Genomic DNA, 25770 nt, shown 5'->3' on the forward strand with positions numbered 1-25770 from the left:
AACAGTTATCTGAATATTTTCAAGCTGTGTAAGGTATATATGGCAAATAAACAACCAAAGTGAACATAGGGTTAATCTTCATAACTCTATGTGCACAGAGAAGAACAGCTGGGGTGTGCTGAAAGCGTGTGCTGCGGAAGAAAAATAACTGAATATAAGGCTGTTCCTTAAAAAAGAAAAAGGGCTCCCTCTGGAGTGGATCACAAAGTTAACACTGGATTTAAATTTTAGTAGGAGGGCAATGGAAATGGAAATCAATAACAGCAAATGCATTCTTGTCTCTCATTAGTTTGCACATTTCATTTGCAATGAGCGCAAAACAGACTAGTCTAGTGAGACTATATCGAGCTACATGACATGAAGCCATGCCTAGAGTATCAAAATTAGTTTTCATGCACGGACTTGTACACAGCAAACAGGCAAATTCCAGGTTATTCAAAGAGACAAGAAAGCTATCAAAATACTCCTGAGAAACTGTCGGAATACAAAGTAAAACAAGCTGAGAATCTGTCTTTTCAATCTGGTTGATCATGCACTTTTCTAAAAAACAAACAAATGTTCTCACTGGTCATGTATTCAAGGCAATAAACTTAATTTGAAAGGGGAGGAAAAGAAGCTCACAGTACTTTATTAAGAACATGCTCCACTGGGAACTGAAGAGTTCTGGTTTGGAATTTTAAAAATGAGAAAGACCCCATCGGAGTGACATTACACTAGCCACAAAGAAAAAGTAATGCATGGTTTATTTACATACAATCCCATCAGGACAAAAATTGTGTTTTCATGCAGAACCCCGCCCAAGTTAGATCAACTACACACTGAAATCAACTTACTGCCTGCTTTTGCTCTTCTTCCTACAAATGTTGGCAACAGAAAAAGGTGAAAAGAGAAACAAAGATATATTAATCATCACGTTAAAAGGAAATACACAAACACACAACAGAAGAAATGAAAGAACAGGCAGACGGTAAATTGTAGAAACATCTGTAGATGCAACACGAAACAAAGACACAGCAGCGGTGGAGAGAAAGCAGAGATGCAGTTTGTTCCATGTCTCAAAAGGAGATCTGTGTCTATAATGTGCACCTGTGTTAGGAGGTTGAGTAAATTGAGCAGATCTCAGAGTGATCCCTTTCCTCCCAAAACACCCTTAGTGCCCTCAGCACCTCCCTTGGACTCAGGTGATCCACCAGTTCTCACCTGCACTCCTTGAGGCCCTCAACCTAGCTAAGAAGGACTAAACTAAATACCTCTTTAACTCTATAAATGCTAGCCATGAAACTGTTTGAAGGCTGCCAATACTCAGTGATGCACTGTGCTTGTGACAGAACAGCGTAACATTTCTGCCGCACTGTCAGTCTTTGTCAAACTGAAGCCATAGCCAGGGACCTCCTATCACTGGCCCGCAGTGACCTTTACTGCTCAGGTTAAAAGAAGCAAGTTGGTACAATGTCAGACGCCCAGAGCAGTGGAATGGAAGGAGAGGAGAACTGGGAAAGTAAACACAAGCTCTAAGGTATGGACTAAATAAAAAAATGTGCAGCAAAAAAACGGATTCCTGCACTGCTAAAGAGTAACTCTGATGAATGGGGGTCACTGCTGGAAGTGTGATGCTTGAGTAATGCAAGAATGAATGAAGTTCTCTTCGTCTGAATGAAAGAAATGTGTATGAAGTGACCTGCTGGGCTAGCACAGTTACACTTTTATTTCAACTACTGAGCATCAGCAAAATAATCTAGATTTCTTTTACAAACCCCAGACATTTTCAGAGAGAATTTGCCCCTGCACGCCATAAAGCAGTGGGAACACTGAGAGCAATTAACTAATAAATGAACCCAGAAAAACAATGAGCTATTCTGTAGCTTTAGTAGTCGCCACTGCCACTTTTGGGGTTCATAGAGTCCAAGATCACCTGTCTAACACTGCTATCATATAACGTCTCCAAAAGAAGAAGTTACTCACCTTGTGCAGTAACGATGGTTCTTGGAGATGTGTCCCCCTGTGGGTGCTCCACTCTAGGTGTTGGTGTGTCCCTACACCGGAGATCGGAGATTTCTCGCAGCAGTACTCGGTCGGGGGAAGGGCGCGCACAGGAGTCGTCTCGTGCAGCTGTTGGTACTGCCTGTAGCGAGCTCTCCCGACCGTCCCCTCTGTTCCTTCTCTACCGCAGCGCTCGGCTGTGTGAACTCTGAAGTAGCGGGGAGGAGGATGGGTAGTGGAGGACCCACAGGGACACACATCTCGAAGAACCATCGTTACTGCACAAGGTAACTTCTTCTTCTTCTTCGAGTGGTGTCCCTGTGGCTGCTCCACTCTAGGTGCTTGTAGAGCAGTACCCCACCAGGGGTGGTAGGGTTCGGAGTTATGTATAAGTGTGTGATGAAAGCACTGTAAGGCCAACGATAGAGTCTGAGACAAGGCCTTGGGTGATAGCGTAATGCTTTGCAAAAGTGTGCTCCGATGTCCAGGCTGCAGCTCTACAAATATCTATTAAGGGGACATTGTTCAAGAATGCAACTGATGTCGCCATGGCTCACGTTGAGTGGGATCTGATGCCCTTGGGGGGTTCTTTGTGATGCAGGCAGTAGCAAGTTTGAATACAGGTAGAGACCCCTTTGGAGAGTCTCTGGGTCAATATTGTAGAGCCCTTGGAGCGCTCTGCTGTAGAGACAAACAGTCTTGGTGACTTGCGAAATGGTTTAGTTCTGTCCAAGTAGAAGGCTACAGCCCGTCTGACATCTAGCATGTGCAACATTGCTTCTCAAGAGTCGTTATGTGGCTTGGGATAGAAGGCAGGTAAGTGTATGGTTTGGTTAATATGAAAATTTGTACCCACTTTGGGCAAGAATTTTGGGTGAGGATGTAACATGATTTTGTCTTTGGTAAATACAGTGTACGGTGGTTCAGCCATCAATGCTCCTATTTCGCTGACATGTCTTGCAGACGTGATTGCCACTAGGAATGCGACCTTCATTGACGTATGTAGGAGTGAGCAGGTTGCTAGAGGTTCGAAGGGTGGTCTTGTGAGACATTTGAGCACAAGATTGAGATCCCATGGTGGTGCAGGTTGGCGTACTTCTGGGTACATGTTCTGTATACCTGCTAGAAAGCGCCGTGTAATCGGGTGAGCAAATATTGAAGACCCTTCTATCTGTTCGTGGAGGGCTGTGATGGCAGCCAGGTGTACTTTAATAGAACTTATGGCTAACCCTGTTTCCTTCAGTTCTAGTAGGTAGTATAGGATCATAGATAGAGGCGCCTTGGTCGCGTCCAGCTGTTTTTGCTGACACCAAAGGGAGAATCTTCTCCACTTGTGGCGGTAAGTATTTCTAGTGGTGAGGCGATGGCTATTTAGTAATACCTGTTTTACTTTCTCCGCACAGTTCAATTCCCCATGTTGGAACCAGAGAGGAGCCATGCTTTGAGATGGAGTTTTGCTGGGTCTGGATGGAGCATCAGGCCCTTGTTCTGGGACAGGAGGTCCATCCGGGAAGGCAGCGGTTGTGGGGCACAAACTGCTAGATGTGAGAGGTATGGAAACCAAGTCTGTCTGGACCCTGTGGGGACAATGAGAATGATGTATGCTCTGTCGAGTCGTATCTTGCGGATGACCCGTGGGATCAGTGGTAGCGGCGGGAAGGCGTATATGAGTGATGCGTTCCACGGGATGAGGAAGGATCCCCTAACGATCCCAGTGCCAGGCCTGCCCTGGAGCAAAATAGTGGACATTTGTGATTTGTCACTAAGGCGAAAAGGTCGATTACTGGGTGACCCCATTTTTGGAATATCATGCCAAGAACACTGTCATGGATTTCCCACTCGTGTTCCTGTGAGAAGTGCCTGCTGAGGTTATCGGCTGTAGTTTCTTGGCACCCTGGTAGGTATGATGCTGTGATGTTTATATTGTTGCAGATGCAGAAGTTCCATAAATTAATGGCTTCTACGCATAGCGAGTGAGACCTGGCTCCTCCTTAGCGATTAATTTAAAACATGCATGCCACATTGTCGGTGAGAATAGAGATTGAGGTTTCTCGTATGAGTGGGAGGAAGTGTTGGCATGCATTGTGTACCATGCAGAGTTCCAGGAGATGGATATGTAGTCGGGTTTCTGTTGCAGACCACTTGCCTTGCACATTGTGGTGACCCAAGTGGGCGCCCCAACCTATCAGGGAGGCATCTGTTGTAATAGTCACTGATGGGGGGTCTTGTTGAAAGGGAATCCCAGAGCATATATTCCCTGGTTGTGTCTACCATTGTAGGGAGAGGATAACCCTTGGTGGTAGTGTCACATGTCTGTGGAGAGAGTGTTTGCTGGGTGCATAGACCGTGCTCAACCAGTGCTGTAGACAGCGCATATGGAGTCTGGCATACTTTACTACAAAAGTCATAGCTGCCATATGTCCCAGAATCTGAAGGCATGTCCTCACTGAAGTTTGTGGGCTGATGGTCACCGTGGAAATAAGATTGGTCAATGTAGTGAATCTGTGGTTTGGAAATATTGCCTTGGCTTGTATGGAGTCTAGGTCAGCTCCGATAAACTCCAATCGCTGGGTTGGTTCCAGGGTGGATTTCTTTTTGTTTATCTGTAGACCTAGCTGGTGAAACAGGTCTATTGTGGTCTTCAGCATGCCTGCCGTTTCTTGTTGATTGGCACCTTTGAGAAGGCAATCGTCCAAATAGGGGAAGATTATGACTCCTTTGCGTCATAAATGTGCTGCTACTACCGCGAGCGTTTTTGAGAATATGCGGGGAGCAGTGGACAGTCCGAAGGGAAGGACCCTGTATTGGTAGTGGTTGGGTCCTACTGTGAACCTCAGGAGCTGTCTGTGGGCAGGATGTATTGTAATATGGAAGTATGCATCTTGGAGGTCGAGGGCTGAAAACCAGTCCCCCCCATCTAGCGCTGGGATTATTGTGGCCAGAGTGACCATTTTGAACCTGTGGTTGCGTACGACCCTGTTGAGTTTTCGGAGATCTAAGATTGGTCTCCACCCCCCTCCTTTCTTCTCTGTCAGGAAATATTTGGAATAAAAACCCCTCCCTCGATATTGATGTGGTACTGTTTCTACAGCACCCAGAAATAGGAGGTGGTCCACTTCCTGTTGCAGAAGGTGCTCGTGAGAGGGGTCCCTGAAGGGGGACGGGGAAAGGGGGAGGGGAAGGGGGATGGCTGTGAAAGGAATGGTGTAGCCAGATTGTATGATCTCCAAAACCCATTGATCTGTGGTTATCGCAGACCAGGCATGGTAAACTGGGTGTGGGCGGTGGCCAAAATTGTGGGATGGGGCATCTGTTGGCGCTAGAGGTGTGGGAGGTCGTGCATACCCTCGACCAAGACTTCAAAATTGTGGCTTAGATGTAGATGGATGGGTGGACGAGGTCTGGTTCTGTGGAGCTCGTCGCCTCTGAGCCCATTGTTTGGGTCTGTTCTGAGTGAAGTATCGTGGTTGTTGATGGTTAAACGAGGTGTCTCGTGACCTCTGATATGGTGTAAAGCGAGGGTGTTTGTCAGGTGGAGGGTGTATGCCTAGTGTACGCAGTGTCGCTCGGGCGGCCTTCATGGTATGGAGGACGTCGTTTTATCCCTATCGAAGGGGAGGTCCTCCATTTTTAGTTGTAGTTCTTTTGGAATTCCCGAAGCCTGCAACCATGATGTTCTTCTCATAACCACAGCTGCTGCGGTTGTTCGGGCAGCTGCGTCCGCTACATCCATTGAGGCTTGCAGTGCTGTGTGGGCGATTAACTGACCCTCATTGATAATGGCGTTGAGTTGAGGACATTTATGCTCAGGGAGGTCCTCCATGAGCTCTTGTATTTTACTATAGTTAGAGTAGTCGTAATTTGCTAGTAGAGCAGAATAGTTGGCAACTCTAAGCAGAAGGATGGCTAATGAGTAAACTTTCCGCCCAAAGAGCTCCAGTCTCTTGTGTTCTTTATCTTGCAGTGAGGAGCAGAAATGAGGCTGTCTACTGCGCTGATTTGCAGCCTCTACTACCAGAGAGCAGGCTTGAGGGTGTCAAAACAAAAATTCCATGCCTTTGGCTGGAACTAAGTATTTTCTGTCAGCCCTTTTGTTGGTGGGTGGTGCCAATGCTGGTGTTTGCCATATTACCTCCGCAGGCACCATTATAGCCTCATTCATGGGGAGGGCAATCTTGGTCAATGATGCCAGTTGTAAGATTTTTAACAACTTACGTTGTTACTCCTGCACCTCACATAAGGCAATTTCTTGGCTGTTTGCTACTCTTTTGAAGAGTTCTTGGAACTGTTTCAGGTCATCTGGTGCCGTCGGGTAGATGGTGTCACTGCTTCGTCTGGTGCGGACGATGAGTGTGGGGCAGGTGGTGAATCATCCAGGTCTGCCTGAGATAGTATCTCTTCCTCTTCTATCTCTGTCTCAGGGGGGTCAGAGGTTTCTCTATGCGGTAATGATGGATGTACTCTGGAGCCTCTTGTTGCTGGGGAAGGGGGACCAGAATAGGGGTTCTGGTATGTGGGCCAAGGACCCCATTATGGCCATTGCATGGGGTAAGGTGGTAATGGGTAAGGCCAAGGCTGTGAATGCTCAGAGAGATGAGGCTTAGGCTTCACAGCATTCCATGTAGGTCTCATAAGTGATGGGGATGAACGTTGAGAGGAGAAGCGGTTGTCCTTCGTGTCTCCTTCCTCGCCACTATGCATGGAGAGTGGTGCAGGAGCTGAAGGATGGTACCTTGCTATGTAGCTTGGGGAGTGTTTGGTGCCGAGCAGTGGTGACTGCAGTGCCGAATAAACTGCTATGTCCTCAGTATGCAGGAGTTGCGCTGGTCCCGCCTTGGGGTTGCGGTCGACTGTTGGAGCGCTGACTGGTGCCGGGTTTGGTTTGTTAGCAGGCATCAAGTCTTGGGTTGGTGCTGGTGGTGGCAGCATTGATCGTGGTGCCGCTGCCTGTGCTGCGCTCTGCACCGGGGTAGTCAGTGCCGTGGAGGAGACTTGACGTCTCAACTCTGGTGCCGCGTGTTGGGGCTTGGCAGGGGTCTGCTGAGGGATGGTGCCGGAGGAGCCCGGTGCCTCGTAAGTGCTCACTCTGGATGAGCGGAGCACTGAGGGTAAAGACCTTGCTGGGGAAGCTCTCTTTTTCTGAGAGACCCTTGTTGGAGAGGTCGAGGCTCACTTCCTGAGAGTTTTGGAAGTCGGAGCCTTATCAGAGCTCAGAGATCCTGGTTTATGAGACTCCCTGGAGGACGTCTCTTGCGGAGGTTGGAGGGATTTCTCCAACAGAAGCATTTTCAAGCGGAGATCCCTGTCACGTCTTACCCTTGTTGTTAAGTTGGTGCAATGTATGCATTTCTGGAAGATATGAGTTTCTCCCAGACAGCGAATGCAGGATGTGTGGCCGTTAGAAACTGGTATCGGTTCACGGCAGGAGTCACACTTTTTAAATCCCGTTGAGCCCAGCATGACTGCAGTTAAGCCTCTCCCGCCTCTCGAGAGATAAGGGTGGGAGTTAATTGTAATGGTAAATTGTAGAAACTGTTCCCAAACAGGGAGTTAAGCAGAGAAAAAATCATCTTTTTTTTGTTTTTTGTTTTGTTTTTGAAGAAAAACCTCTAAGAGGAACTAATGAAACTATGTAACTATGTATAGACTAAGACTAACTAAACAATGTAACTAAGTATAGACTAATAAGAAGTTCCTATGTAACTTATCAGAGGGGTAGCCGTGTTAGTCTGAATCTGTAAAAAGCAACAGAGGGTCCTGTGGCACCTTTAAGACTAACAGAAGTATTGGAGCATAAGCTTTCGTGGGTGAATGCCCACTTCATCAGACGCAAGTAACTATGTAACTTGTAACTGCCCCCCACCCCAGAAAGTGTCAAAGAGAGCACTGCTGCGGAACTCCATCTGCAGCAGAGGACGGTTCAGAAGGAACTGAGGGGACGGTCACAGGTGCACGCACTACAGGAGGTGCCAACGGCTGCACCAGATGACTCCTGTGTGCCCCCTTCCCCGACCGAGTACTGCTGCGAGAAATCTCCGATCTCCGGTGCAGGGACACACCGACACCTAGAGTGGAGCACCCACAGGGACACCACTCGAAGAAGAAGAATTCCTTTTGAACTATGGTATATCTTTTAGAAAAACATCCACTCAGGATTTAAAAATTCACATCCACCAAGACCCTTTGTAAAACTGTTTCCAATGGTTAATTACTCTCACTGTTAAAATGTATACTTTATTTCCAGTCTGCATTTGTCTAGCTTTAACTTCCAGCCACTGAAACGTCTTAAGGATTATCTGGTAGACTGAAAAGCCTATTATCAAATATTTCTTCCTGTCTGTAGGGACTTTTATAGACTGTGATCTAGGCACCTCTTAACCTTCTCTTTGTTAAGCTACATTAACCTTTTGAGGATAGTGGTGGGGACAGTGCCTCATGTCATGCCTGTAGGTGCTACCACAATGCAAATGATAAAATGTGCAGTTTAATTTTGCCGCCTCTGTTTTTCTGTGCTCAACTTGAGTCCCCTCATGGCTGACTTTTAGAGGTGTTAAAGGCATGCCACTATCTTTGACTTCTACTAGAGTTTCAGATGCCCTGCACCTCTGACATGGGCATCCAAAACTGAAACACACAAAACCAATGAACACTTCTCCCCTTACTTTTTTCTTTCTAAGATATAAACAACAAAATTAGATCCTAGCAATCGCTACTTGACAGTTATCTTTAATGCACAGTGGCAGGGTGTTTTCAGTGGTTGGCCTCTGGCTCTGGACCTTGCTCCTCCTACTGGTCTGTGAGAGTTTGGGTAGGCCAATCTCCTTTCTTGGCTTCAGCCTGAGTGGCTGGTTATGGGGATGCTATATAGATCAGCAGTGAATGAGAGTTTTCCAATGTAGACTTTGGTCATGAAAGCCTATGTTATGACTTAATTTTGGTACCCAGAGACTCTATTAATTCACCTAATGTTTGCACTATGCTTTGAACATGTAAATTATTATTTATTAGCACTTATACTTTAAAAAAAAGATAACTGGAATTCCATTTTTCAGGTCATCATCCCACAAAAAGAGTTTTATTCTTTGCCTTCTAAATGGCCAAGTCATTAATATTTGAAATCCACTTGCTGCACATACGTAATGACTAGGGCTGTCAATTAATCGCAGTTAACTCATGCGATTAACTAAAAAAAAAATGAATCAAGATTAAAAAAATTAATCGCAATTAATCTCAGTTTTAATATCGCTGTTAAACAATAGAAAACCAATTGAAATTTATTAAATATTTTTGGATTTTTCTACATTTTCAAATATATTGATTTCTATTACAACACAGAATGCAAAGTGTACACTGCTGACTTTATATCATTACTTTTATTACAAATATTTTCACTGTAAAAAATGATAAACAAAAGAAATAGTATTTTTCAGTTCACCTCATGCAAGTACTGTAGTGCAATCTTTTTGTCATGAAAGTGCAACTTACAAATTTAGATTTTTTTTTGTTACATAACTGCACTCAAACAAAAGAATGTAAAACTTTAGCGCCTACAAGTCCACTCAGTCCTACTTCTTGTTCAGCCAGTCGCTAAGACAAACAAGTTTGTTTAATTTACGAGAGATAATCCTGCCCACTTCTCATTAACAATGTCACCTGAAAGTGAGAACAGGTGTTTGCATGGCATTTTTGTAGCCAGCATCACAAGGTATTTTCGTGCCAGATATGCTAACCATTCATATGCCCCTTCATCCTTCAGCCACCATTCCAGAGGACATGCTTCCATGCTGATGAGGCTCGTTAAAAAATAATGCATTAATTAAATTTGTGATTGCACTACTAGGGGGAAGAATTGTATGTCTCCTACTCTGTTTTACCTGCATTCTGCCATATATTTTATGTTAGAGAAGTCTCAGATGATGACCCAGCACATGTTGTTCATTTTAAGAACACTTGACTGCAGATTTCACAAAACGCAAAGAAGGTACCAATGTGAGATTTCTAAAGATAGCTACAGCACTCGACCCAAGATTTAAGAACCTGAAGTGCCTTCCAAAATCTCAGAGGGACAAGGTGTAGAGCAGGGGTCGGCAACCTTTGGCATGCGGCTCGCCAGGGTGCTTACCCCGGCGAGCCGGTCTGTTTACCTGCCGCGTCTGCAGGTTCGGCCGATCGTGGCTCCCACTGGCCGCAGTTTGCCATCCCAGGCCAATGGGGGCGGCGGGAAGCGGCGTGGGCCGAGGGATGTGCTGGCTGCTGCTTCCTGCCGCCCCCATTGGCCTGGGACGGCGAACCGCGGCCAGTGGGAGCCGTGATTGGCCGAACCTGCGGACGCGGCAGGTAAACAAACCGGCTCGGCCCACCAGGGTGCTTACCCTGGCGAGCCGCGTGCCAAAGGTTGCCGACCCCTGGGTTAGTCAATTAACAAATCTATCGTCCCTCTCCCATACCTCCCAAAACCTGTGGGTGTTCAACAACTTTAACATGAGAAGCATGTGGACCTAATCGCACATTAACCATTCCTCCCAATATGCAGAGCCAAAATGAAAGTGGCTTTTTACAAGTTCATACTGTTGTTTACAAGATTATCTGTACATGATCACTGAGGGAAGTAATGACACCAGCAACGTAGGAGTCTAGTGAGAGCAAAGCCTGGGCGGGGAGGGAGGAAGGTCTGAGACAAAGGTGTTTACCTTGAGCAGTTTCATTAGCCCTTCAAGCTGCACCATCAGTTCCCTTCTGCTCTCTTGAAGTGCAGACATTCTCTGTTCTAGTTCATCCTTTCTCTGCCTGTTCAAGTTACATGGAAGAAAGTGTCAAAAGAAACTCTGGCTGTTTCCGGGGCACGCAGGGAAATTCACAGAGCTGGCTGATTGGCATATACACCACGTTGCTATATTTCACTTTGTTTAGTACTCCCCCTAAAAGTTAACAAAATCAGAGCAAAACATAACACGCTAACCATGACTCCTATTGCAACATGGCATGCAACAATCACATTTTTCACTATGAAATACAGACACCCAAAGTCAGAATTATAATGGTGGGAAGCACTTTTTTTTAAACCAATGCAATTTGAAAAGAAAGCCAGCATCCTCTTAATGATGCTGTCAGACCAGCAGATCTTTAAGACAAGTCAGACTGAACCACCAAAAAAAATGAAAACAGGGTGCAGAGTGCTGGAAGGAAGAGACAATGGAATGCCATTAACCTGAACTGAGAATTTACAGAGCTGCTTCTATCCAATAATCTGACATACAATTTGTGAAGCATTTGCTGCAACAGAACCTGCGTACAGTGTAACACAACACAAGCCAATCTGCAGGTACAGAAGGGAATTTTTCTTTTCTGGGGATTGAAAATTATTCCATTCTAAAGCCTGCTAGAATGAAAGTCTTATGTTTAACAGATTTGAGAGAAAAGTGGCTTTGTGTTTGTTTGTTTTAATTTTCAAAGAGAATTAAGAAGTCTCCTAGTCAGGAACCTAGAATCAAATTAGCATCACATGTCAAAAAGCTCATTATTTGATGTGCTAAGAAAGCCATGTTGCATTATTTCAAACCATGAACAAATAGTACAATAACTGCAGGGGGAAAAAAGGTAACAGGAGGGGATTACTCATTTATTTCTGTGGTTTCATCCATATAATAATTTCAGGTCTAAGGTTAAAGACAGGATAAATTATATTACAGGCTTTGACCTTTCTTTGAATCTGGAAATTTTCCTCGTGGATCTCTACCTACGGATGAATCATTACAAGGATCTTAGTAACCAACTCATTTTAGAAGCGAAAAATGTGATAGCAATAACTTGTGTTTGACTAAGCATCTTCCAGGAAGGCATCCAGTCTTGATTTAAAGACATCAAGAGATGGAGAATCCACCATTTCGTTTGGTAGTTTGTTCCAATGGTTAATCACCATTTGTGCCTCATTTCTCATTTGAATTTGTTTAGATTCAGCTTCCAGCCAGCAGTTCTCGTTATGTTTTTCCCAAGAACCCTTTAGTACCTGGTATTTTGTCCTGAAGGTACTTATACAACATAGTCACCTCTCAATCTTTTTGATAAGGAGTTCAGCCCGTTTAGCTTAAGTCTCTCACTGTAAGGCAATTTCCCAGACCTCAAATAATTTTTGTGACTGTTATCTGCTCTTGCTCCAATTTTCAACATTGTAAAAATGTGGACACTAGAACTGTATGCAGTACTGGTCTCACCAATGCCATATACAGAAGAAAAATCATCTCTTACGCCTATTCACTACACTCCAGTTTATACATCCAAGGGTCACATTAGCCCTTTTGCCACACGTTCACACTAGGTCCGGAGCTCATGTTCAGTTGCTTGTTCACTATGACTCTTAAATCCTTTTCATAGTCACTGCTTTCAGGACACAGTCTCAAATTCTGGAAACACAGCCAGAATTCCTTGTTCCTAGAGGTATGACCTTGTACTTTGATGGATTAAAACACATTTTGTTCAAATAGGCCCTGGTTAAAGTGATTCAGATCACTCTGCATGATTGCTCTGTCCTCATTATTATTTACCCCTCTGTCAATCATTGTGTCATCTGCAGATTTTATCAGCAGTGATTTTATATTAAATTTAAATTGCTTAGTCAGAGCTTCTGATCAGCCTATAAAATATAAAGTAATTTGCAAGGGAAAGTGTTAACCGGGCGTGGGGGGAGATGGGGATATCTAGCAGCGCCAGTTTTCTTTAATCTGGATCCCGCCAGTCCACTCCAGCCTTCTCTCCATGCAATTCGAAGTACCTCTAGTTCTGGCATCTTCTGAATTGACATCAGTGCAGCCCAGTCCCCAGCTCCCCACTCTCCTGATCTTCAATGGAGAGTTGAGGGAGAGTAGTAGAAATCAGCATCGTGGTGGTGCTCTAGCCCCTCCCTTTCCGCTTCAAAGAGCATGAATGGGCATAATTGGGGGTCAGTCTGTCTCCCTTATGCACAGGAAGCAAAGGCCACATTTACACGTTCCCTCATCTGCACTGAGCTCAGCCTTGGAAACACAGAGACCACTGTTGTGTCCAAGCCCCCCAGGGGTCTCTAGCCCACAGTTTGAGAGCATGTGTTCTTGAGATGTTCCCAGCAGATGAGACGAAGGAAATATTGGTCAGCAGTGCTCTGAGAAACACTGATGGGGCTGAGCGGCTTCGATACAGAAAGCTAATACCGATTTTGAGAGCCTTTAACGCTGCAGTAGAGGGCTGGATACTGTCCTATAAGTAAGGCTGTACGAAAACCGTGGGCTGCAATTTTGTTGTGGAAACGGAAACTTTTAACACACACGGCAACTTTTTATAGTTGCTGCAAATTTGAGTGGCATGGCGACCCTGTGCGCCACTTATTCGAGGGGTTGCAATGCCACTCGCTCAGATTTGGCCTGGCCGCCTCTCCAGTGCACTCAAATTTGACCCCACACCAAAACTGGACTTTTTACAAACGGTGGCTTCTGAACCAAAAAATCATGACTTTCTTACAGTCTTGCCTATAGGAATTGCCCTGTACTGGGGATGGAGCAGAGCTGCCCCACTCCAGTGGCACTGTGTCTTAGGGAGAACTCCTCAACATGCACAGGACTTGCAATCCTAACATAATGCAGTTCTCAAAGGGCTGTATCTGCCAAGAGCTTAAATTTCAGGATGTGCGTTAGGTTTCACATGGTGTTTTCTGAAGGTTGAACTGAGAATTAACGAGCAAAAGATGAAATAAAAAGCAGCCAGAGAATTCACTTGTGATTACACAGACGATGACATACTTTATTCTGTTAATACTGAAAATTCTTCCCTTGTCACTTCAAAATGCAAACACAATCAAAGGAGTTTGAAGATTGCTCCTCAACTCTGGAGATGTGGCTGAATGTTTGCAGATAAGTATTTTCAAAACCCCACTGACTAAGCAAATCACTGACATTGCCCTTCTGTTCCATTCGCTTGTCCAGTAAATAATAAGCAAATGGTCCCAATTCTACCGGCCTCCTTACAAATAACTTTCTTATTTATCTTACTTGTCAAAAGCAAGAATACACTTAAAGTGATGTTTCTATTTGCTTTTAAATCCACTTTATGAAAGAGTCACATAGTTTTATATAACTGCCGGCTTTCAACAATCCCCAGCAGAAAGATTTAAAATGGCTCCTTAGAGTTCTCATAGATTTACCAATAATACTCTGTTCTCAGTACCAGATAGGATCATCCATCCTGCAGAAGAGGCCACACATGGCTGAAGGGTTAATATGTCACATGCATAAAAGTTTTAGATGTCTTTTTTTTACCGTAGAAGCCTGAGTTCTGCCAGCAAAGTTGGGTTCTGCTGAGCTTTCTCTGGGGTTGGCTGGGAGGCTTGTTCATGCTCCAGTCTGAGGCGCTGAATTTCTTGCAGTATCTCTCTGTTGAAATAAGGAGACAAGGAGATTGAACAAGAAACAAGGCAACAGTTCATACTGTGTTTTCAAATTCTAGACAAAAGCTTCAAATGTGCTTTCTACACAGCTATGTAACTGCAGCACCGTAGTAAGTGCAGTTAATTCCCTTTCATGTGCGAATGGTGTGGGCTCAAATCCAGAAGTGGTATGTAGTGGAGACCTAAACATTGCCACAGGACAACTTAGTAGAGCTATTATCAAAAAGCTGATGAATCTGAAATGAACCAATGTCACCACTTCTCCATATGCCAGCAATGCCTCTTCAAACCCTTTCCTACAGTTTTCTTGGGGCCTCAAGGGTTCTCAGGAACACAGGACATAAGGGAGACTGTCAACTTGACCAAAATGTTTGAACTTGGGAGCCTCTGAGGTATGTGTCTAGCTTGCACTGTAGTCATCAGAAACCCCCATCTTAGGGCAATGAACATCACAAAGCACTTGGCATCAAATTCTGACCTAAGATGGGCCAGTTTTTTCAAACTTGGGGGGGTCTAAGGCCGGCCCCCCATGTCCATACTTAGACATCTCAACAAAAAATGTGATTGTCAGAAGTAATTAACAACAGAAACTAATTGCACTAATGAAACAGGTGCACCATTCAACAAGGGAACCTATGAAACTCAGTTTAAATAACAAAATGCTAGAAATAATTAAGTAAGCCTGCAAGTAAATGCTCTGTCCCCACACACTCCCCTCTAAACAGCTCTACATGATTTACCTGTTTTTGTTTTCCAGTTCGGCTATCAGCTGTCTTTGTTGTTTATTGACATCAAAATTGAAACCCAGGTCTGTTGGTGGGCGTGGCTAGAGGATAAGAATATGTAATATTTAATCACAGTATTTACTGTATGCTATATAGATAATGTGCTGCTTGGATCCAGGTTCCCTGAATGATGTAGTACAATATATGGAGTATTGCTTGTTATAAAGAATGGACAATTAATAAAATAATGGTTCTAATATTGACTCTTGGGGCACACCCTCAAACTAGGACTGCACAGTTATGCCCATCAACACTTGCCCAGGCTGGAGAGAAGTGGATATGACTTAGTTTGTCATCTCTTTGGCAAGGGGCTCGAGAAAATCTGTATCATGTGTTTCTGTAGCACACAATATTTCTATGTCATGCAGAGAAGTAGATACAGAAGCTAGCAATATGCTTATGAAGAGGTGGAAGGGAAGAAGGAAAAGGGTATAAAAATAGTTGAGAATTATACCATTTGCGAAGAAAATCTGTTACCAGGATACTGACCTTTTCATATGGCAAGTCCTGAAGAAAAGATACAGTACACGATCACCATAATACAACTGTGCCAGGAACGTAGGAAACTAATTATGTAATATTCTTCCTTGTTAGACTACACTAGAACTAGATAGTTCCACTCCTATTTACACATAATTTGTTGAAGCTTTTCAGCATGTTTCCTGGAAATTCTTTGACACTCAGGTATAACCTAATACGAATCTCTCAGCCAAGAATGTTATTTCTTTTAGGTCCCAATTCCTTACATGTGCTTAACTTTATACATGGAGTAGTCCCCTTGAAATTAATGGGTCTACTCACAAGCATAACATTAAGCATTAAGACCAAGCACTTAATTTGCAGAAGACGCTGGTGCTCACAGAGCTAAGGGTTGAAACAGGATGACACCTGAACTCTGCTGAGTATGTTTTGAGCAGAAGGGGGAAGGCTGTAGAAAGGCTGACACCCTATTAACTTCCCAATTCTACGGCTGCTCTTAGGGGAACTGCTGCATTGAGTTTCTCCTCAGGACAAAAAAAAACTAAAATATTTGTACTATGCAATCAACATAGCCCTCATCCAATGGATTAAAAACTGGCTAAATTATAGATCTCAAATTATAAGTGTTAATAGTAATCATCAGTTTGGGACTCTGCAGGAATCAGTTCACAGCCAACTCTCCAATATTTTTATCAATGATGTGGAAGTATAAAATCATTGTCTCATTTACAAAAACTTTACTAGCACAGATTGGTGGAGTAATAAACAGGGATAAAGACAGATCATTTATTCAGAGTGATCTGGAATGACTGATAAACTTGGCGCAATCAAACATGCTGTGATGCTCTGCTCAGGGCAGCCAGAACTGTAAGCCACTGTGTTACCTGTCTGCCTTAGCAAGAGAGAGCTTTGCTGGGGCTTAAACTGTGAGATAGCTCCATTCCACATCAACCTGTCTGCCTCACCAGCACACCCCTTGAGACTCTGCACGCTTTAACCTTGCCTTGCAGGTTAACAATCAGGGAACGGGAGTTCCCCAGAAATGTCTCTCTGCAGTGTCCAGTCTCTCTCACTGGGTACTCTCGGTAATTATTAAGCTTGCTGTCTCCAAAGAGACAGTGCACCTACTATGTCTGTTAGTTTAGCCAAGGTCCCACACTTTACTTCAGTACATTGCACTGAGATGGTTTATAGCAGGGGTCAGCAACCTTTCAGAAGTGGTGTGCCGAGTCTTCATTTATTCACTCTAATTTAAGGTTTCGCGTGCCAGTAATACATTGTAACGTTTTTAGAAGGTCTCTTTGTATAAGTCTAAAATATATAACTAAACTATTGTTGTACGTAAAGTAAATAAGGTTTTTAAAATGTTTAAGAAGCTTCATTTAAAATTAAATTAAAATGCAGAGCCCTCCGGACTGGTGGCCAGGACCTGGGCAGTGTGAGTGCCACTGAAAATCAGCTCACGTGCCGCCTTTGGCACACGTGCCATAGGTTGCCTACCCCTGGTTTATAGTAAAACTCTAAGTTTATTAATAAAGAACATAGACTTAAGTCAGATCAAGCAAGAATAAAAGGGTTACAAACTAAACAAAAACAGCACGCTTTCTCATGCCTAAAACGTAAATCGAGGAAGCTATGCCTCTCACTTACATCAAGCTACCAGCATCTCCAGCCCTCCAAGCAAGAGAATCCACCATTCACAGAATCAGAGAGAGCTGTCCCCATTGGCCACTAAGTGACGCATAACTAGAATGTCTTTTTTGCACCCCTTACATCTTCCGAAGTCTACTGTCTTTGCTTCAAGAGCCATGAAGATCTGCAAGGGGTTCAGACTCCAGTGTGAGATGATGCCCTGTAGGTTTGTAAGTGGAACAGGTGGACTGAATGATGCATGCACCAGGTCAGAGTACCTGAACTGATGCCTCCAAGCTGGAGTTATCAATATTACCTGAACTTTGCCCTGTAAAATCTTTCTTGGAACTCTTGGGATTAACAGAACAGAGGGAAAAGTCTAAAACAGGTTCTTTCCCCATTGAATTAGAAGTGTGTCTGACAGATCCTGGGCTTGCTCCTCCCTGGAAGCAGAACACTAGAAACTTTGTGTTCACATTGGTAGCAAATAGGTCTACTGAGGGAACTTCCCATTTTAGGAATACCTGACCTAGACTGAGTCTTTCTATTCCCATTAGTCACTGATGGAGCTCTTCCTGTTTAAGTGAACTGCTGTATCATTCTGGGCACTTGGAAGATGTAGGGCTACCAAGATGATCCAATGTTGTATGCACCAGTCCCACAGGTGTATTGCTTCCTGACATAATGGGGATGCCCTTGCTCCCCTGACAGTTTATATGTGCAGAGCTGCTGTGTTGTCTTTCCCATTATACAGATTACTCAACCGAAGCAAAGAACACAATGTTAAGTGTATTCACACACTACATCCAAGCAGAGAACTGAACCAGTCTGACAACAAGACCCCCTGCCTCTCTAGCTCGTAGACAGAAGTGGTCCTGTACAGCTGGTACATGGCAGTAATGTTCCTTTGTGTATTTCATGGTGAGTTGGCTAGCCTGCGCCTTTCAGGTCTTTGCTAGTTTGATACTGTTGGATACAGAGATCATAGAATATCAGGGTTGGAAGAGACCTCAGGAGGTCATCTAGTCCAACCCCCTGCTCAAAGCAGGACCAATTCCCAACTAAATCATCCCAGCCAGGGCTTTGTCAAGCCTGACCTTAATAACCTCTAAGGAAGGAGATTCCACCACCTCCCTAGGTAACCAATTCCAGTGCTTCACCACCCTCCTAGTAAAAAAGTTTTTCCTAATATCCAACCTAAACCTCCCTCACTGCAACTTGAGACCATTACTCCTTGTTCTGTCATCAGGTACCACTGAGAACAGTCTAGATCCATCCTCTTTGGACCCCCTTTCAGGTAGTTGAAAGCAGCTATCAAATCCCCCCTCATTCTTCTCTTCTGCAGACTAAACAATCCCAGTTCCCTCAGCCTCTCCTCATAAGTCATGTGCTCCAGACCCCTAATCATTTTTGTTGCCCTCCGCTGGACTCTTTCCAATTTTTCCACATCCTTCTTGTAGTGTGGGGCCCAAAACTGGACACAGTACTCCAGATGAGGCCTCACCAATGCCGAATAGAGGGGAATGATCACGTCCCTCAATCTGCTGGCAATGCCCCTACTTATACAGCCCAAAATGCCGTTAGCCTTCTTGGCAACAAGGACACACTGTTGACTCATATCCAGCTTCTCGTCCACTGTAACCCCTAGGTCCTTTTCTGCAGAACTGCTGCCTAGCCGCTCGGTCCCTAGTCTGTAGCAGTGCATGGGATTCTTCCATCCTAAGTGCAGGACTCTGCACCTGTCCTTGTTGAACCTCATTAGGCTTCTTTTGGCCCAATCCTCTAATTTGTCTAGGTCCCTCTGTATCCTATCCCTACCCTCCAGCGTATCTACCACTCCTCCCAGTTTAGTGTCATCTGCAAATTTGCTGAGAGTGCAGTCCACGCCATCCTCCAGATCATTAATGAAGATATTGAACAAAACCGGCCCCAGGACCGACCCTTGGGGCACTCCACTTGAAACCGGCTACCAACTAGACATGGAGCCGTTGATCACTACCCGTTGAGCCCGACGATCTAGCCAGCTTTCTATCCACCTTATAGTCCATTCATCCAGCCCATACTTCTTTAACTTGGCAGCAAGAATACTGTGGGAGACCGTATCAAAAGCTTTGCTAAAGTCAAGGAATAACACATCCACTGTTTTCCTCTCATCCACAGAGTCAGTTATCTCCTCATAGAAGGCAATTAGGTTAGTCAGGCATGACTTGCCCTTGGTGAATCCATGCTGACTGTTCCTGATCACTTTCCTCTCCTCTAAGTGCTTCAGAATTGATTCCTTGAGGATCTGCTCCATGATTTTTCCAGGGACTGAGGTGAGGCTGACTGGCCTGTAGTTCCCCGGATCCTCCTCCTTCCCTTTTTTAAAGATGGCCACTACATTAGCCTTTTTCCAGACATCCGGGACCTCCCCCAATCGCCATGAGTTTTCAAAGATAATGGCCAATGGCTCTACAATCACATCCGCCAACTCCTTTAGCACCCTCGGATGCAGCGCATCCGGCCCCATAGACTTGTGCTCGTCCAGTTTTTCTAAATAGTCCCAAACCACTTCTTTCTCCACAGAGGGCTGGTCACCTTCTCCCCATACTGTGCTGCCCAGTGCAGCAGTCTGGGAGTTGACCTTGTTCGTGAAGACAGAGGCAAAAAAATCATTGAGTACATTAGCTTTTTCCACATCCTCTGTTACTAGGTTGCCTCCCTCATTCAGTATGGGGCCCACACTTCCCTTGACTTTCTTCTTGTTGCTAACATACCTGAAGAAACCCTTCTTGTTACTCTTAACATCTCTTGCTAGCTGCAAATCCAAGTATGATTTGGCCTTCCTGATTTCACTCCTGCATGCCTGAGCAATATTTTTATACTCCTCCCTGGTCATTTGTCCAATCTTCCACTTCTTGTAAGCTTCTTTTTTGCGTTTAAGGTCAGCAAGGATTTCACTGTTAAGCCAAGCTGGTCGCCTGCCATATTTACTGTTCTTTCTACACATTGGGATGGTTTTTTCCTGCAACCTCAATAAGGATTCTTTAAAATACAGCCAGCTCTCCTGGACTCCTTTCCCCCTCATGTTATTCTCCCAAGGGATCCTGCCTGTCAGTTCCCTGAGGGAGTCTAAGTCTGCTTTTCTGAAGTCCAGGGTCCGTATTCTGCTGCTCTCCTTTCTTCCTTGTGTCAGGATCCTGAACTCGACCATCTCATGGTCACTGCCTCCCAGGTTCCCATCCACTTTTGCTTCTCCTACTAATTCTTCCCGGTTTGTGAGCAGCAGGTCTAGAAGAGCTCTGCCCCTAGTTGGTTCCTCCAGCACTTGCACCAGGAAATTGTCCCCTACACTTTCCAAAAACTTCCTGGATTGTCTGTGCACCGCTGTATTGCTCTCCCAGCAGATATCAGGGCGATTAAAGTCTCCCATGAGAACCAGGGCCTGCGATCTAGTAACTTCTGCTAGTTGCCGGAATAAAGCCTCGTCCACCTCATCCCCCTGGTCTGGTGGTCTATAGCAGACTCCCACCACAACATCACCCTTGTTGCTCACACTTCTAAACTTAATCCAGAGACTCTCAGGTTTTTCTGCAGTTTCATACCAGAGCTCCGAGCAGTCATACTCCTCTCTTACATACAATGCAACTCCCCCACCTTTTCTGCCCTGCCTGTCCTTCCTGAACAGTTTATATCCATCCATGACAGTACTCCAGTCATGTGAGTTATCCCACCAAGTCTCTGTTATTCTAATGACATCATAGTTCCTTGGCTGTGCCAGGACTTCCAGTTCTCCCTGCTTGTTTCCCAGGCTTCTTGCATTTGTGTATAGGCGCTTAAGATAACTCGCTGATTGTCCCGCTTTCTCAGTCTGAAACAGGAGTCCTCCCCTCTTGCACTCTCCTGCTTGTGCTTCCTCCCGGTATCCCATTTCCCCACTTACCTCAGGGCTTTGGTCTCCTTCCCCCGGTGAACCTAGTTTAAAGCCCTCCTCACTAGGTTAGCCAGCCTGCTTGCGAAGATGCTCTTCCCTCTCTTCGTTAGGTGGAGCCCGTCTCTGCCTAGCACTCCTCCTTCTTGGAACACCATCCCATGGTCGAAGAATCCAAAGCCTTCTCTCCGACACCACCTGCGTAGCCATTCGTTGACTTCCACAATTCGGCAGTCTGTACCCAGGCCTTTTCCCTACACAGGGAGGATGGACGAGACCACCACTTGCGCCTCAAACTCCTTTATCCTTCTTCCCAGAGCCACGTAGTCTGCAGTGATCCGCTCAAGGTCATTCTTGGCAGTATCATTGGTGCCCACATGGAGAAGCAGGAAGGGGTAGCGATCCGAGGGCTTGATGAGTCTCGGCAGTTTCTCCGTCACATCATGAATCCTAGCTCCTGGCAAGCAGCAGACCTCTCGGTTTTCTCGGTCGGGGCGGCAGATAGATGACTCAGTCCCCCTGAGGAGGGAGTCCCCGACCACCACCACCCTCCTCCTTCTCTTGGGAGCGATGGTTGTGGAACCCCCATCCCTAGGAGAGCGCATCTCATGCCTTCCAATCGGTGGAGTCTCCTTCTGCTCCCTTCCCTCAGATGTATCATCTACTCCACTCTCCGCATTAATACCTGTGGAGAGAACATGAAAACGGTTGCTCACCTGTATCTCCATTGCTGGTACATGGACGCTCCTCTTTCTTCTTCTGGAGGTCACATGCTGCCAATTTTCTTCACCGTCCCTCAGTCCCCTCTGCGCAACCTGCTCCGATTCTTCAGAACGTTGTGCCTGTAGAAGCATATCCTGACGTCTGTCCAGGAAATCTTCATTTTCTCGTATGCAACGCAGGGTCGATACTTGTTTCTCCAGACCTCGAACCTTCTCTTCCAAACAACAAATTAAACATCTTCTCGTTGTCCCTTCAAAGACAGGGATGGCCTTAGTGCTTCCCACAGGCTAGTTCAACTGACTCAATCTCTTTGACCTTGTTCACACATGGATGTTTTCGTAAAATGTCCCACAGCTGCCGCCACTGCTTCAGTTTAACTAGATACAGCAACTATGAGACTTCTGGTGTAAGGGAGGAAGGATAATCTTGCAGTTAAGGCATGAGACTGGGACTCAGGGAGCCAAATTTTCTGGTAGTATAAATTGACTTACATGAGCATAGAGTCTGACTCTGGAAATCTGGGTTCAACTCCCAGTGCTAGCACAGACTTCTTGTGAGACCCTGAGCCACTCACTCAAACTACGGAATCACACATTTTGTTACTTTTGTATGCTGACCTTGCACACACGCGGGGTCCTTACATCCCCACCTCCATTCTCCCCCACAGACACCTTCTATGACACCCTCCCATTCCCCTCTCTCCAGGACTTGCTGCAACCTGGCCACCCGCATCCTCATGCCAGGTACTCTGTGTCTCCCCGCTCCCCCCATGCTAGGGTCTCTGTGTGCCCCCCATTCTGCCTTCCCCCCAAACCAGGGTCCTCCTGTTACCCGCACAATTTGGGGCACCCAGTTTATACCCTACCAAGATCTTAAGGTGTGACCCAATTAATTTTTTTTTAGGGCTGGGGGCATAAGGCACCTACCCTTACTCGCGGGGCTTAGGGCTTTACGGGTTTGCAGGCCCTTTTTTTAGTGAAAGAGCTTTATACAGCTGTTTTAAACCTTTATTTATTAGCAATATATAGAGAATACATATGCTAAGCAAATCTATTATGCTTACCATTTTTAATATACAAATTTTATTTGATGGCTAGTTAGGATTTATGTGTTTGGGGGGGTTGGCGCTTTCATACATTCTGGTTGTGCAGGGTATGATAGTTTGTAGCTTGTTGTATTGTAGTTTGAAGTTGATTTTTAAAGAGCTTTGTTTTTTATTTATATCATATAGGTAAAATTATTATTTTTTAAAATTTATTAAATCTATTATCTTTAAGTAACACATTTTAATTAATTATGCATTGGCTTTTGTTTTTTATTTACATTTAAATTGTAATTTATTTTTGTTTGTGCAGATGGTTAGCATATATTTGCTGGTTAGAGGTTATTTTATTTATTATTATTATTTGTTGGGGTTTTGTGTATTTTTTTTTTAAATTTTTAATGCTTGGGTGTTCTGATTTTATAATTTTGCTGGTTATAACTCTTGTTAGGGACATTCCTGAGGTGGGGGTTAGCAGCAGAGCATTCTTTTTCTTAATTTCAGTAATGAAATCCCTGAGTTTCATCCCAGGCTGCTCAAGGCTGGTTTAGTAAGGGGGTGAGTTAGGTTCCAGACCCACAATCCATTGTCCCCTCACAAGAGATTCTGGGTGCCCCCCATTCTCTCCTTATCTGCCATGCCACAGGCTCGGTGTACCCTCCATTCTCAGGTCCCCCATTTTTCACACAGGCCAGAGGCTGTGTATATCCCTCATTCCCCACTTACAAGAGTCCCCCATTCTCCCACTCCCAGCAGAAGTTCTGTGGGCCAGCCCTTCCCCCCATGGAAGGGGCTCTGTGTGTGCCCCTCCTCCCACTCTTATTCTTCTTTCTTTCTTTGCTTTCTCTTTCAGAGTGTCAACATTTTAAGATCAACTGATACAGGCTGAACTAAAACGAGGGCTCTTGTGATGCTGGAACGATGTTAATTTCTGCCATGATCAGCTCTTTGATCCTTAGAGGATTATGGTGGGGGTTGAAGCTGTGGTTCTGCTAACCAGATGTGAAAATCATTATGGTTCTGCCTACTGATGCCTGGAACATTCTCTGAAATTTTGGAATCTAGCAGATGAGGTGTTCAAGTGATCATATTATACCCAAACAGAGAAATGCCATCAATTTGAGCATACGCGCTTCACAAGCTCAGCCAATAACAGAGTAGAGTAGGAGTCGGCAGCTCCTGGAGTTTTAACCAGTGCATGGCCTGGACCTGCCCTGGTGTTAGCAATGTGTGAATTCAGAGAGAAAAGCCTAATTTAGACAGCCTTGAATTTGGCAATCCATGAGTTTTTTTGCTAGTAGTATTTCTGTCTTCATTACATGATTATACATCACTTTGCTAGCAGTAAGACCAAAGGCATGAGTTTGTCTGTATTTATATTATCAACTTGTCTATTACTTAGATCAGGTATGATCTTAGTGCTTCCCACAGGCTAGGGGTCAAATTTACAAAAACTACTTCTAGCTTTAGGTGCCCAACTTTAAACATAAATTCTGCCTGTCGCTGCCTTCACCTTTGCTACAGAGTTGTGGCTGGCAGAAAATACAATCCCCAGCATGTCTGACTCTGTTTTCATTTCAATGTCTCAAGAAGTGCACAGTGGGACCTGTAGTCCCAGGCAAGCAGCACTTCTCTAGTGAAAGTGAGGCTGGTTGCAACCTGCTTGATTTTATATGCACCTTTTATTTTATTCCATTTAAAGTACTGATAATCTGACACAGGGATTTGCGGACATATAATTTCACTGATGCAGACAATTACCTTGCTTTTTTTGTTTGTTTGTTAAAGGATTATTTACATGATCCTATCAACTGAAGAACAATGCCCACAGCTATCTCACCTCTAGGACAGAGCTGTTGTCTCTTTTATAAAAGTTTTTGCTGTGAAGAAAAAAGTATTAAAGAGCTTTTGCAGAGTCTCTTGTCTCTGGGTCTTCTTCCATGCTGCTCCACATGTCTCAACCCACCTTTGAGAAAAAATACACTTCTGCATGGAGGCCTATAAACCCCCCACCTGCTACCTCACCCATGCTAAGGCACTAATTTATCTAGTTTAAAGAAAGAAGTCTGGTTTTAAAAGACTCCATGAAAAAATCATTTGTATTTGTTGGATGGATGAGTGTGTCAGCGAGACTCCAGTTTAGCAAGCCCAGACCAAGAACCACTTCCATTTTGATAGGTAGGTGGCTCTGGTGGAAGGCTTTCTGCTACTTAGTAACACCTGGTGAACTTGCTCCAAGCAAGCCTGTTCTCTGGGATTTAGCGGAGGAACTTCCAGGCCATTAAATGAAGGGAACACAGGTTTGGGTGGAGGAGCCAACAGTGGCCCTGAGTGATCAAATCCAGGTGCAACAGGAGTGAGACGAGTCGCCATTGAGAGGTCCATTCGAGTGCAGAACCAGTGTTGGCGGGGTCATGTTGGGGCTATTCATATAACCCAGGCATGGTGCTGCTTGGTTTTTAGTACCACTCTGTGCAGGAGTGGGATTGGGGGGAAAGCATAATAAAGCATTCCCATCTATGGTAGCAGGAAGGCGTCTGTGATATAACCCCGAAGGGAGCATAATTGGTAACATTTTTTGTTGTACTTATTCACAAATAGATCTATTGGGGGAGTTCCCCACTGCCGGAAAATGCCTTTGGCTACATCTGGGTGAAGAGACCACTCATGACTGGGAAAGACCTACTAAGGTGATCGACTAGCTCATTCTCCACCCCCGGAAGATAAGAAGCCTTGAGATTGATTGAATGGGCATCATAAAATTCCCATAGGTGAACTGCTTCCTGACAAAGGAGGGATGAGTGAG

The 25770-nt window shown here is 44.8% G+C and overlaps 1 protein-coding gene across 1 annotated transcript in view; it reads right to left on the reverse strand.

The window, feature by feature from the left end:
* Nucleotides 1–25770, reverse strand: part of DTNB (dystrobrevin beta) — a 346393-nt gene that overhangs the window by 39355 nt on the left and 281268 nt on the right. Inside the window, exons 13-16 of the mRNA XM_065400623.1 lie at nt 15133–15218; nt 14265–14378; nt 10671–10767; nt 834–854 (exon numbers count right to left, since the gene is read on the reverse strand). Coding sequence (XP_065256695.1) covers nt 834–854; nt 10671–10767; nt 14265–14378; nt 15133–15218 — 318 coding nt within the window. The remainder of the gene's footprint in view (nt 1–833; nt 855–10670; nt 10768–14264; nt 14379–15132; nt 15219–25770) is intronic.

Source organism: Emys orbicularis, chromosome 3, assembly GCF_028017835.1.
Source record: "Emys orbicularis isolate rEmyOrb1 chromosome 3, rEmyOrb1.hap1, whole genome shotgun sequence".
NCBI classification, from domain to species: Eukaryota; Metazoa; Chordata; order Testudines; family Emydidae; genus Emys; species Emys orbicularis.